Source organism: Trachemys scripta, chromosome 9 (assembly GCF_013100865.1).
Source record: "Trachemys scripta elegans isolate TJP31775 chromosome 9, CAS_Tse_1.0, whole genome shotgun sequence".
Classification (NCBI taxonomy): domain Eukaryota; kingdom Metazoa; phylum Chordata; order Testudines; family Emydidae; genus Trachemys; species Trachemys scripta.
In genome coordinates this window covers 6,752,522-6,766,038 of record NC_048306.1, presented here as the reverse complement: position 1 = coordinate 6,766,038, position 13,517 = coordinate 6,752,522, and the positions used below count along the sequence as shown (strand labels likewise).

General features: G+C 45.1%; 1 protein-coding gene across 1 annotated transcript in view; it reads left to right on the top strand.

The window, feature by feature from the left end:
• The first annotated feature begins 3,430 nt into the window (after positions 1 to 3,430).
• The window catches only part of ATP11C (ATPase phospholipid transporting 11C), a 117,158-nt gene continuing 107,071 nt past the window's right edge, over positions 3,431 to 13,517 (top strand). Inside the window, exon 1 of the mRNA XM_034782526.1 lies at positions 3,431 to 3,958. Coding sequence (XP_034638417.1) covers positions 3,932 to 3,958 — 27 coding nt within the window. The 5' untranslated portion in view covers positions 3,431 to 3,931. The remainder of the gene's footprint in view (positions 3,959 to 13,517) is intronic.

Genomic DNA, 13,517 nt, shown 5'->3' with positions numbered 1-13,517 from the left:
CAATGGACAGGAAAAGACTGAGAGACACAATAAACCAAGACAAATGACCACTCCGGAGCCTGCAGGACTGTGAAAATGCTCAGGCAAAACTGAGCTGTTGCCTTGCTGATGACCACTTTATGCAGCAGAGAAAGATGATTGGATGAATTTTAACTGTGTTTGAAGGATGCTCCCTTAGCATATTTTTCAAATTTCGGAGGAAGGGTAATATGAAAAAGATATAGAAGTTCTGAAGACTTTAATTTTAAACATCAAAATTCATACCACATGGTGCTTTAGGGCTGACTGTACATCAGTGGCAATATGAGAATTTTTTTTAAAAAGGTGCCTGATTGCTACTAGCAATAAAACCTAAGTGTATGGTTGGAGTGAAAGTGAGATTGTATGTGGGCATCAGGGGACATATAAATCTAAGCTGGTGACCTGGGTCAACAGAGGCTGGATGAGAGGGAGAATTAATCCCTGATTCTGCAAAGCACTTCATCACGTACTTACTGTTAAGCATACTTAAGTGCCACTGAAGTCAATGTACGTGCTGAAGTGCTTTGGCTCCTGGGCCAGAATCATGTAAAAACAGCATTATTAGAAGAGATTCTGGCATGTGTATTATTCTATATGAGACAAGATCTGAATAAATGTAATACTCGCAGCATACAATTATATACCAAAATACAAACCTACCTACTATAGTGGTGAGGTTCAGGAGCAATGTTCTGAGATGAGGGAGGACACCGTATTATTCATGCTGTCTAATCCAAATATAGCTTAAGGGAATGGAGCCTGAGCTCCCAGATTGTCTGTATGGTTGAGGTTTTCCCTACAACAATCCCAGTACCACCTTCACTCTTACCGTTGCAATTTTCCCTCACAGGCCTGCCGACAGGGGGGGCAAAGGGGGCAATTGCCCAAAAAGAGCCAGAGGGCCCCTGGCTGCCGCTGCCGGCAGCACAGTGGGGCTTAGGCAGGCTTCCTGCCCGCCCTCGCTCCGTGCTGCTCCGACTCCGCAGCTTCCATTGGCTGGGAACTGTGGGGGAGGAGAGGGGGGGAGATTAGGAGCTGGGATAGGCGGGGCCGTGGAAGGGGGAGGATAGGAATTGGAGAACAGAAATGGGTGGGAACTGGGGACAGGGCGGCTGCAGTGAGGGTTTGGTGATAGATTAAGAAGGGAAAGGACGAGGCAGGAGCGAGGGCAGAGATGGAGGAGATGGTGGAGACGCAGCCAGGAGCTGGAGATGGGTAAAAGTTGGAGGTGGTGGGACAGCAGCTGGGAAGGAGGGCTAAATGCTGGGACAGGCAATGGGAACAGAATGACAGAAGGGGTTATAAACACTGCAGCACACTGAACCAAGGATTATTGGCTCTGAACATTCCTTTGAAATCTAGCAACCAGCTGGGTTCAGGCCTTGGCTACCCTGGCAATTCACAGCGCTGCACTTGCTGTGCTCAGGGGTGTGAAAAAACATCCCCCCCCCCCGAGCGCAGCGAGTGCAGCGCTGTAAAGCGCCAGTGTAATCAGCGCCTGCAGCGCTGCACGCTCGCTCGCAGCACTGCAAGCTATGCCCCTCGGAGAGGTGGAGTACTTGCAGCGCTGCGAGAGAGCTCTCGCAGTGCTGGCAGCGTGACTACACTCGTGCTTCACGAAATCCGCGAGTGTAGCCAAGGCCTCAGTGTGTGTCTCATCCCTCTCTGGAGGCTGACCTATGATAGATAACAGCCTTCTACTGCTACCAGTTAGACTGTTAGGTCATGTAGGAATGTGCTGTGGCTCTAAAGATCCCAACTCTGCTGATCACCCAGGAGTTACTATATTTCCACATGATGGAAATTATGTTTCTTTGCTTTTTAACAGACAGGATATTACACCCCAAAAAACTACCTTAAAAAAAGTTACAGTTGCAAACTCAAGCACTCAGAACTTAGGAAATGCTAGAACTATGTTTGCCTGTGCTTTGGCTTCCTTGTGTATATGCATTAGGATACAGTCTTTAATTACATGAGCCCATACTATTTTCCCACTGGGCTCTACACCCTGCATTTGTACATAAGATGATTGTAGTTTATATTTTTACCAATAAGAGCAAAACAAATAATGAGAGGGCTTGATCCTGCAATCCTTTACTCACATACCAATACTATCATTATATAGCATTTTTCAGCAGTAGATCTCAAAGCAGGCCCGTATCATTATCTCCCTTTGATTGAGGCGCAGAGAGGAAAAGTGACTTGCCAGCAGTTAGAAACCAAGCTATCCTGAGTCTTAAGGCTGGGCTCTAACGACTACTAGGCCATACTGATAGCACATTAGAACCTCAGCGTTACAAACACCTCAGGAACGGAGGTTGGTTGTAACACTGGACAAAACATTGTGGTGGTTCTTTCAAAAGTTTACAAGTGAACATTGAATGAATACAGCTTTGAAACTTTACTGTGAAGAAGAAACATGCTGCTTTCCCTTTTTAAAATTAGTTTACCTTTAAAACAGCACTGTACTGTATTTGCTTTTTGTGTGTGTGTGTGTGTGTCTCTGCTGTTGCCTGCTTGTGTACTTCTGGTTCCAAATGAGGTGTGTGGTTGACCAGTCAGTTTGTAAGTCTGAAGCTGAGGTTCTACTGTGCTTAAGTATAGAAAGAACACAGAACAGTTTACTTCTGGTAGTAAGTATTCTGCTATTTCCCTTAATCTTTTCCACTTTGTACTGGATAGTGCTGTGCCTCTTAACGTCAAAGAGTCGATACAAGGGCTTGGCACCTCTGTCCAGCAGTGCTCATTTGCATGAATCATTTTTACCCATGTGTGTAGGCCCTTCAGAAGCATTTCTTGTGTGAGAAAAGCAAGCCGGAGGTGGCCCTAGAGACATGCAAAGAAACCCATACAGGTACCACGTGTCCATGCTGACCAGCCTGAGGTTGCTAGCACAGAGGGTTACAATAGAAAAAACAGATGATGTTGGTTTATTTGTATTTATTTTTCAAATAATCTAAAACTCAGGCGATCTGGTGTCTGCCCCTGCCCTGCAGCAGCTGCTACGTTTAGGCTGACCAGACAGCAAATGTGAAAAATCGGGACAGGGGGTGGGGAGGTAACAGGAGCCTCTATAAGAAAAAGACCCTAAAATCGTGACTGCCCCTATAAAATCGGGACATCTGGTCACCCTAGCTACGTTTTCTCCAGCGGTATCAGCTCTGCTGGAGAGCACGTTTAGAACCGGTATTTCAACCTCCTCCCAGGGCTGATCTGTTGCCCATGTTTGTGAGCCGTGGGCGGAGCCGCCGCTGCTCTCAGGCTGGCGGTGAATACTACACATCCCAGGCTGCTCTCGGGAGGGTGGGGAAGGGGAAGGTCCCGCCCCCGAGACATAAGCTCTAGGGGAGGTGCGTTTTACTCAGCAAAAGAAAGTGGAAGTAAGCGGGGAGGGGTGGCTGGCTGGCTGGGCGCAGGGGCGAAGCGAGGGGGGCTCGGAGGCGCTTTCAGTGCGGGAAGCCGCTTGCGCGCTGTGCGCTCTGAGCCTTGGAGAGGTGGGGGCGCTGCGCCCTAGCGCACGGGCCCCTCCCCAGCTCAGGCAGCAGGGCCCCGGGGTGGTATCCGGTGCCGCCGCCGCTGCTGGCGGGAGGGAGACGCCGCTCAGTCCCGGGGGCCGTCTCAGCGCCCTGGAGCCGAGCCCGTGGGTGGGGAGCCTGGCTATGGTGCCCGGCTCCCGGCTGCAGCGCCCGGGGAGAGCCTAGCGGCGGCGCCCCGGGAGGCGAAGGAGAGCCCCCAGCGCGGGGCGGCGATGCGGCTGGGAGCTGCGCGCCGGTGACCGTGGTGGGGCGGGGGGTGGGAAGTGGGAAGCTTGTGGCCGGCCCTGGCGCTGCTCCGCCTGCCGCAGTGGTTCCCTGCAGGGGCTTGGACCATCCGGCTGCCGGAATCCCTGAGCCTCAGCCGCCGCCTCGCAATGTTTCGCTGGAGCATTAATCGCTTTGTAAGTACAACTCTCCCCTTCCCCCATGTTCTCTGGCTGGTGCTCGCTGTTCAGAGGCGCAGCGGGGGCAGGACCGGTTCTGGGGCGCCTGTCCCCCAATCCCCGGGCCCAGTGCAGTGATGGGAAGGTACCTATCACGCAGCCCCCTTCGCCAGCCCCCCCTCTCCAGGAGAATGAAATGAAGGCACTGGGCATTGCCCCAGATTAGGGGCTGATCACAGGTCTCCTCCTGCGGCCCCCCCCAAATGCGGTCCCGCCAAGGGACAGTGCATGGACTCAGCCCGGGAGCTGATAGCCCCTCCAGATGCACCAACCTGCAGGCACGGTGCAGGATGGAAAAAACAACAAAAACCAGGCTGCTTTCCCCTCCTCCTAAATGCTGATTGTAACCTACCAGGCTAGATGGGGGATTGGCAGGTGAATAATTCCTCCTGACCCTGCAGAAATAATCATCTGTCTTTTGATTGTCTGTGCCATCGCTTTCTTTTGTTCCCCCTGCCAGAAGCACATGGTCACCTCCAGTGGTCACTGATACTGAATACAAAGGCTTAATAAGGGGACTTTTCTGCATCTCTTTGAGGCTATGCCTGCAGGTATCACGGGGCTAATGGGAATAGGAACCAAGGCAACTAACTGCATGATGTATCAGAGGGGTAGCCGTGTTAGTCTGAATCTGTAAAAAAGCAACAGAGGGTCCTGTGGTACCTTTGAGACTAACAGAAGTATTGGGAGCATAAGCTTTCGTGGGTAAGAACCTCACTTCTTCAGATGCCAACTGCATGATGTATGCACATGCTGTACATCCCCTTTACAGGGCAGGCAAAGGACCCGAAGGTGTCCGGAATGGGAAACCTGTCTTAAGCAACCTCCCAACAAACCAGCAAAAATCGGTTGCCTGGTAGTGGAGGAATTTAAAGATCAAAGAAAATTGTGCCAGGAACCTTGGAGATAATTTACATGGTCATGTAAAACAGGGACTTGCCTCTTGGAGGTGACCCTTAGCATATGTTATACTGTGTGTCTCTCTGGTAGCGATCTAGGAATGTGGACAAGGATGCCGCAGGGGGACATTGCTCCTAACACCAGGCAGTGGTGTGCATGGGGGGAAAAGCTGAGGTTTCAGAAGCTCGCAGTAGAACCTCTAGCATACCCTTGTGCTTGCACAGAAAAGGAATGGGGGTTACATTTACATGAAATGTAAAAGCAGTGCTGAGCTCAAAAGTGAGCAAGTTTGGAGCCAGTTTGCTAGAATACAGAGTAACATTGGAGCAAATTAGCCTTTGCAAGCTGTTCGACCAGGTAGTTTTTTTTGCAACAGCTGTTCCTTTCTGCAGAGTACAAATCCGTTATTAATTACACTCTGAAGTTGTGGGCAGTTGGATTGTGATTCTTCCAGTGATGTGAAAAGGACCTGAATTGGACACTATTTAAATCTTTATGGAAGAAAATTTCTGATTATCTAACCATTTACAATACCTGATGTAAAGATCTGTTCAGGGTCTAAGGTGGGTTTTTTTTACAGTTTACTTGTTATAAAAACATCTTGAAGCTATACTTAGATGATATATCTTCTTGAATATTGTGAATCTTTGCTGATCTTTGACAGAATTTCCATTGTTTTCTTGTTTTGGAACCCAGTAAAAGCCATTTACATCTGGCTAGAAGTCCTGCATCGCTATTTCATGGTTTCAGCATTAGATTGTCCTAGAACAGTGGTTCCCAAACTTTAACAGCCCGCAAACAACCCCTTTCACTAAATTGTGAAATCTCGTGAACCCCCTCCTAAAAATGAATATTTCCAGGGATTTAAGTTTAAATTTCCTCAGTGTGATGGATGCGCTTGCTTTGCTCTGCATAGCTCTTGGAAGTCCATCCGGAACCACTGGAGAAAGATAAAGTCTCAGGTCTGGTTCAGCATCAAGTCTGTTTCTGAATTTGGTTTTCAGATTTGCATACGAGGAAAACGCTTTCTCGCATACGTATGTTGTTGAAAATGGTAACAAAATTGCAGCAGCTTTTTCTGTCAGAAGGGGGTACTTGTTTCTTAAACTCAGCCAAAAGTTGATTGGAGCACTGGGGTTCGGGCTGCCGGCTCCCTCGCTAATGAGGGCAGGGCTTGGGCTGCCAGCCCAAACTGCCTGGCCCCGCTCTCCCTGGGCTGCCAGCCCCATGCGGAGCAATGGGGTTTGGGCTGCTGGCTCCCCCGCTGATGGGGGCAGGGCTCAGGCTGCCAGCCCAAACTGCCCAGCTGCCCTATCCCGCTCTCCCTGGGGCTTGGGGTGTCTGCACTGCAACTGGGTCCCACCTGCTGCCTCCAATGCCCGGGGTGCTCTGGCCGCCATTAGTGAAATTTTTCTGGCGAACCCCCAGTAACGTCTGCGAACCCCCAGGGGTTTGCGAACCCCATTTTGAGAACCACTGTCCTAGAATAACAGATAATACGAATTGAACTTTGTTAAAGAGGCGGTATGGTTTAAAGACTTATACAGAAAAAAATATTAGAAATGTGTAGTTACAAAATGAAACATTTGAAAGCCAAGAAATACTAAGTTAATGTTACAGTGGGATGCGGGGGGAGAGGGAGCGGGGGTGTTAAAATGTCAGTGTGTGGAAAAGGTTCTGTGGGGAATCTGAACTCTGAGCCAGTATATCCACCTCCTGTTGGAATTTATGATTTCCTTGTTTACATGGGTATCTGGTATGATAACATGATGTGCTCAATGGTATGTTGTGTGGCGTGCTTGTACTTTCAGAAGCAAGGTGAGCATGTATCATAGTCTCTTATTTTTTTTTAAGTGCATTGGGGCGACATTGTGGAGTATTAGAACCCCTGCATATATGAGAGGTTTGATCTAGATTGTGCTGCCGTGTTTATAGTAAAGGAGTTGATGGGGAAGAGGGATGTTTCTGGACTGAGTATTGAGGATGACAGATGACACGTTAGTGGGTGGGTTTTTCACTGTCATTGTACCAGCAGCCGTTTCTTGGTCAGGGGCCTGTGTGCAGTGGGTGGGAGATAAGGTAGGTGTGCATTTTCAACATGGGGTTGAGAGGTTGTTTCATGTTGCAAATGCAGATCGGGTGTTCTTTATTTGCAGTAGGGTGGTTCCCTTGGTCATTTTTCAGTGGTCAATGGACCTCTGCTTAAGAGAAGAAACGGAGTGAGGCAGTTGTAGAAAAAGCTGTTTTGTTTAATAGATACAGTCACAAAATGTGGACAATTACCAGAAGAGAGGCTCTAGAAGTTCTCTGACCTACTACCCAGCTGCCCTCTCTGGGCCTGAGTCACCATTGCCCTGCACCTTGTCTAGCCATTTACATTGGTGTAAAGAGGGTGTGAAATGCTACCAAATCAAAACAGTAATATTTTGCATTTCCTGTACACCACTATAAATTAATACACAAGGTGCAGAAAGAGCAGTGGTGAATGGTTCCTTCGGTCAAAACTGTCTGCACATACTCGGAAAGATTCTGTAAAGCTGCCTCTGCAGGTGGGTAGGGACATTAAACATACAGTACCTTATTTAAAGGGCTCAGATTCACCCAAATTTTAAAGGGGTGTTAATTTGTAGTTTCAGGATGGATGAGATTACAGGGTTGTTGGATGAGATTACAGTTAAAGTTGTTAGCAGGACCCGAACTGTGCATTTTTGTACTTTATAACAAGTCTTCATTACTTCATAGGAAAAAAGGTTTTAAAATAAGTCTTTCCGACTTTGTCATATTAAAAGCGTGTATATTTAAAAAAAAATCCTTGTGCATTCCTAATACATTGGGTCTTAAGACTGACTGGTGTTTTACGCTTGGGACTTCATTCTGCTTTGCCAATGAAACTAAGTCAATGAGTTTCGCCTTCTAATTCTTCTTCAGATGTCCAAGGCTGCAGTGTTTGCATTGTAAACATTAGTGCCTATAAACAACAAAAATAAGCTGACTTCATTTGACTTAAAACAACAAAAAACATTTCTATTTTTTTGAGGGGTTTATTTTTTGCATGTCTTTAATTACGGATAGGGTTGGCAAAATTCAATTTTTATTTTTTTTTATAATTAACATTGGTTTAAATTTTCACAGTTGGGTCACATGGATTTTAAGCTTTTTTTCCAATGTTTAAGTTTTTATCAATGTATATTTTTACGGTGGCGGGAAATTAAGCATGGGTGTCAGACAGTAATGTATTGACAGTAAACGTTGATATTCAAAAAGTCAAAGCCTTATAACAGTTAAAACTCAAATTGTCAACATCGCATATCAAAATATATAAAGTAAATATCCTTAAATCAAACTCTAATAATTTCTCAAGTAGCATTTTTCTTAATGTTCCTATCTGTCAATTTCAGTTATCAATGAAAATATTTTTTTGTTGGTTTGTATGTGAACGGTGAAATTTACCTTTACTGACAAAAATCTAATCTTTTCAAGCCTAATTATGGTCAGAGCACACTAGTGTTCTTAAATTTATATGTTCCTAATCTGTGTCCAGACTTGGTGTCTGAATCTGAACAATTGTCACTACTAAGTTTTGACAGACCCCGTCTCATCTGTAAGAGCAGTTAGCTACTGATTAATCTCAAGAGCATGGATATACAGCTTAATTTAAAGCAGGTTGTAAAGGTGCTAACCAATAGGTCTGGTAAGTATGTCTTGTCTCCAAATACACCTCTACCCCGATATAACGCTGTCCTCGGGAGCCAAAAAATCTTAACGCGTTATAGGTGAAACCACGTTATATCAAACTTGCTTTGACCCACTGGAGCGCAAAGCCCTGCCCTCCTGGAGCGCTGCTTTACCACGTTATATCCGAATTCATGTTATATTGGGTTGCGTTATATCGGGGTAGAGGTGTAGTATGTTAAAGACCTTCACAGTACCATTGAAACTGCTTTGAGATTTTCATTGTAACCTCATTGCTTGGGCTGAATTTTGTAATTGCTCATTTTTCCTGTGCAGCAGTAATTGGGTGGCGCCCAGAGTCTTAGCATTATTTCAGTAGACTGTGTCCATTTATTTGGGAGTGTAATTTCTAGCACAGGGCAGAGCTAACAGAACCGATTGGGATTACATCGGGGTTTATATTCTTATACCCGTGTATTGTAGGACAACTGAAGAACTTCTGGAGGCCAAATTATACCTCTCAGCTATAGGTTACTTGGTTAGTAGTATAAAATTGTTCCAAAATTGTTGCTATTGTATCACTGGACTTAATTACGTTTGAGAGAGAGTTGAGGGCTATATTTGAGGCATTGGTTTGACAAAGGTTTTGACTGAAGTGTGGCCATAACGCAGCAGCTCTGAAAACAATAATGGCTAGTCTGCACATTTTTGTGGTCTGTTTTTAAATTTATGCCTGAGACATTGGGTTAACTTCATTGCGCAATAGAAAATACGGTTAGTGGTCACCTTTGACGTTTCAAAACTGCGGAGACAGAGCTGTCGGCTCTAGTTGAAATGCACTGAAATATGTCTCCCAGACTTTGACTTGAATTTAACTCAGTCTTGTGCCAAATCTAGGAATACTTCTCTGCTGGCTCAACGCTTTTTTTTGTTTGGCCATACCAAGAAAACGTCTGCTGGAAGAAGTATCCCATCTGCCGCAGCTGAATTCAACTCAGGGGGCTTTTTATGTAATTCGTTAGCCCTTATGGAATATTCAGGCCAGGTATGATGACTTATTTTTTTTCTTTTTCGGTGGTTGCTTGAGACTACAGTTCTGGAGTGAAAAGGCTTCTTTCAAGACCTGGCAGACTCGACAGTTTCTGTATGAGTGTTGGAGTTGTGGTCAGGCAGACTAGCCATTGTTGTTTTTCAGAGCGGCTGTGTTATGGGCACACTTTAGTCAAACCAGTGCCTCAAATATAGCCCATAACTCTCTCTCAAACTAATTAAGTCCAGTGATCCAATAGCAACAATTTTGGAACAATTTTATACTACTAACCAAATAACCTATAGCTGAGAGGTTTAATTTGGCCTCCAGAAGTTCTTCAGTTTACAATACACGTGTATAAAAATATAAATCCCGATGTAATCCCAGTGGGTTCTGTTAGCTGTGCCCTGTGCTAGAAATTACACTCCTAAATAAATGGACACAGTCTATTGCAATAATGCTAAGACTCTCGGGGCTCCCGAGATCTATTCCTGCATTGTCACTGGAGGCTGACTTTTACACATTTGTCTTGTTTGTAGTTTATACCAAATAAATATTGTACTGCACTATTAAGCATTCTTTCGCTCCTCTGTGACCCAAATAAAAAAATCAGAATGTCTAGTTTATTGACAACATTAAAGGTTTAAAAAAAACAACAACCTCCTCCTTCCCCCCCCCTTGTATGCCCCCGCCACACCACCTTTATAATACACTCTGTGTGATATCTTCCAGGGATACTGAGATTCACCATCCGTAAGGACGGACTGTCATCTCTCCGACAGAGTGAATTTTTCATGAGTGCAACGTGTTAAATTTTTATAAGACGATCTTAGCATGGTCTTGTTTTTAGTGCTTGGATTTAGGCAGTGTTAGCCGCAGCACTGGTGGATGCCTCAGGCTGCACTGCAACCTCGAGCCTGAAATGACTGGAAGCTTCCTCTAAAACACAAGGGGGGAAAAGAATGATTGAAAATCCTGGAATGGAATTTTCTCTGATCTGCTTAGCTTGGGGCTCAGAAACGTGCCGGGTACCTACCAGCTGGAAGCTAAACTCTACTAGCTAGAGGCAGGTGTGAAAGATAAAGGTAGGAGAGGCTCCACCAGGGGCAGTGCAGTGGTGAGGCACCAGGTGTTGGGAAGGGTCTGGAGGCTGGAGTTTCTGCCAGGAAGATGTCCCTGGACACTGATTGTGGGGACCTTCTCCATGTGCTGAATCAGTTTCTGGCTAGAAGGTGTGAGACAAATTTTAAAGCTCTCCCACTGCCCCCAGGTGCTGGAAGGATGAAGGTGCTTTCTCTCTTCTCTCCCAGTCTTCCCCACAGGGAAGGGGTTGAGAGTGGAGACTAGCTTCTTGGCTGTTGCTTTGCTAGCTGGGGTAGGGAGGTGGTGGTGGTTTGCCATTCTGTCTCCCAGCCTTCTTTCCTTTTGAGTTATCCGCTACGATGAGTAATTCCTGTATTTGCTTCTGCTACTGCTTTCAGTTTTGCCAAGTGGCATGAAACTGATTCTCTTGGTTCCCAGGGTTCCGAATAGCAGCAGTGCAACTGGCTGGAGTCTTGCTAGTTTACTCTGCTTGGCTAAGCAATGAGCAGCAGCAGCAGAGGCACTTGAACTGTCTGTGCAGGCTCAGGAAGGCAGCATGGCCATAAGAGAGAGACATTGGAAAATAAAAGCCTTGGGCTGCATTGTTCTCTTGAGGTTCTGGCTGCAACTGCAGCCAGATGGAGTCCCTATTAAGGAGTGAGGAAGGTTTCCAGAGCTGGTGTGGAGGTGCAGGGCTTCTGTCTAGGTGTGCCTAGTGCCTCAGGGATCCCAGGAAGTCTACTAGATTTGGAGGCAGTTCCTATAGCCTATTCCTGGAGGGAGCAACATGTGGGGATCTCTGCAAAGAGATCTTCAGAGAGACGCCTCTTCCGCTGCCCCATCCTGTGGGTTCTGGAAACGTTGGTCTTTCGAGAGACTTGCATGTCATGGCAGCAGCACTGCGGAAAAATTCAGTACCACTATTCAAATGGGAGGAAGATTGTCTGACATGAGGTTAAAGCTACTCTGACAGATGCTGTCGCTTCTCAACTAGATGGTTTCTGCCAGAGGCTCATAAATGTCAATGAATATTAAAACCCCATTTTCACATGCATCTCACAGCTTATATATATAATAAGTGTTTCTTCCCTTAGCAACATTGAGATTATTGACCATTGAGATAATTGAACTTGGCTCAGTTTTTTTCCTGTAGGTCAGGCGTTCTCAAACTGGGGGTCGTGAGGTTATTACGTGGGGGGGGGGGGCGCGAGCTGTCAGCCTCCATCCCAAACCCTGCTTTGCCTCCAGCATTTATAATGGTGTTATACGTTAAAAACACTTTTTTATCTACATTTAAGGAGAGTCGCACTCAGAGGCTTGCTGTATGAAAGAGGTCACCAGTACAAAAGTCTGAGAACCCCTGCTGTAGATGTATTCTTATGTAAAGTTAAGAATGTTAGGAAATTAACTACCAGTAGTGGGAGAGGGTACAGTCAGAATACGTAGTTTATTTTGGAGCTGTTCCACTACTCTGTCTACATATAAGTAGAACATTTCAGGATACTGATCTTAATTTCATAAGTGTAAATTTAAAGTGATTTTGCTGAAATCAATGACATTACCTTTGTTAGTAAGATCAGAATTGGGCCCAGTACACGGAGGAATCAGATGCACACAATTGTTAATCTACTTTAAGGGATACAGACAGCTTGAAATATAATCAGTTTTAAAAAGTGCATTTAAAAGCAGCTTCCAATACTACACTGGAGTCTCCCTAGGAATGTTTTGTGGTCTTGCAATCATATTTTTCTTAAAACTTGTGTTGCTATGAGAAAAGCCACAGAAACAAAGTGAGAAGGTGGCTGTCTATACAGTGAAAATAAGAAAGTGCTGTCAAATGGAAGAATTAGAGAAATATTTTTTGTTTCTAAACGATAGTAATTTTAGGTGTTAGTGGTTTAAAAAAAAATAGTAGGTCTAAAAAAAGAACAAGTGTCCTTTGAAATAAATAGATTTACACCACTTGTATGAATGAACTTGGACCATTCTCCTTTTATGGGCAAAACTTGTTCACCATATTCTTGAAATCAGTTAGGTAAATTGAATGACTAAAATAAGCAGGATTGACCCATTGTCCAAATCAGATGACTTAAAATGAACTAATGCTGCACAGTGGTTAGGCTCTGTTAACCATGTCCCCTCCGAAATCCTACAGCAACAGCAGTGTGTTTTCCAGTAAAAGATATTTCCTCACTCACCTATCCTGCGACCAACAAAACATATACTTAGGTCACTGTCTGATCTAACACATCTGTCACAGGTGTGAATGTGGGCAAATTCCTTTGGCTTCAGTGTTATTTTTGACTTTACATCCTGCAAATGAAGCTGGAATCTGGCTCCTGAAGTTTTTCTTACTATCCTTAAGAATGTGAAAGATCTAAAAGTACAGAAGTTGGCATACACGTTTTAAATCGGCTACCGGCTGATTTGTCAGAATGGTGCTTGAATTAAAAAATAAGTGGACAGTAATTTACAACCATGGTTTGTTTTGTCTTAAATTTCACTACCTTGAGTTTACTACCCTGGACTTCTTGGGCATGTTACACTTTGTTGTGTTTGTGCTATGAAGCTATTTCATTGTATAATACCAAATTGATTGGTTTAGTTAGATTGCCTTCTAGGAGTTTTGTTAGTAGTTTCAGAGGGGTAGCCAGGTTAGTCTGTGTTAGCAAAAACCATGAGGAGTCCTTGTGGCACTTTAGTGACTGACAAATTTATTTGGGCATAAGCTTTCGTGGGCTATATCATGCTTCATCAGATGCATGGGCTGAGGTACGTCTGATGAAGTGGGTTCTAGCCCACGAAAGCTTATGCCCAAATAAATTTGTTAGT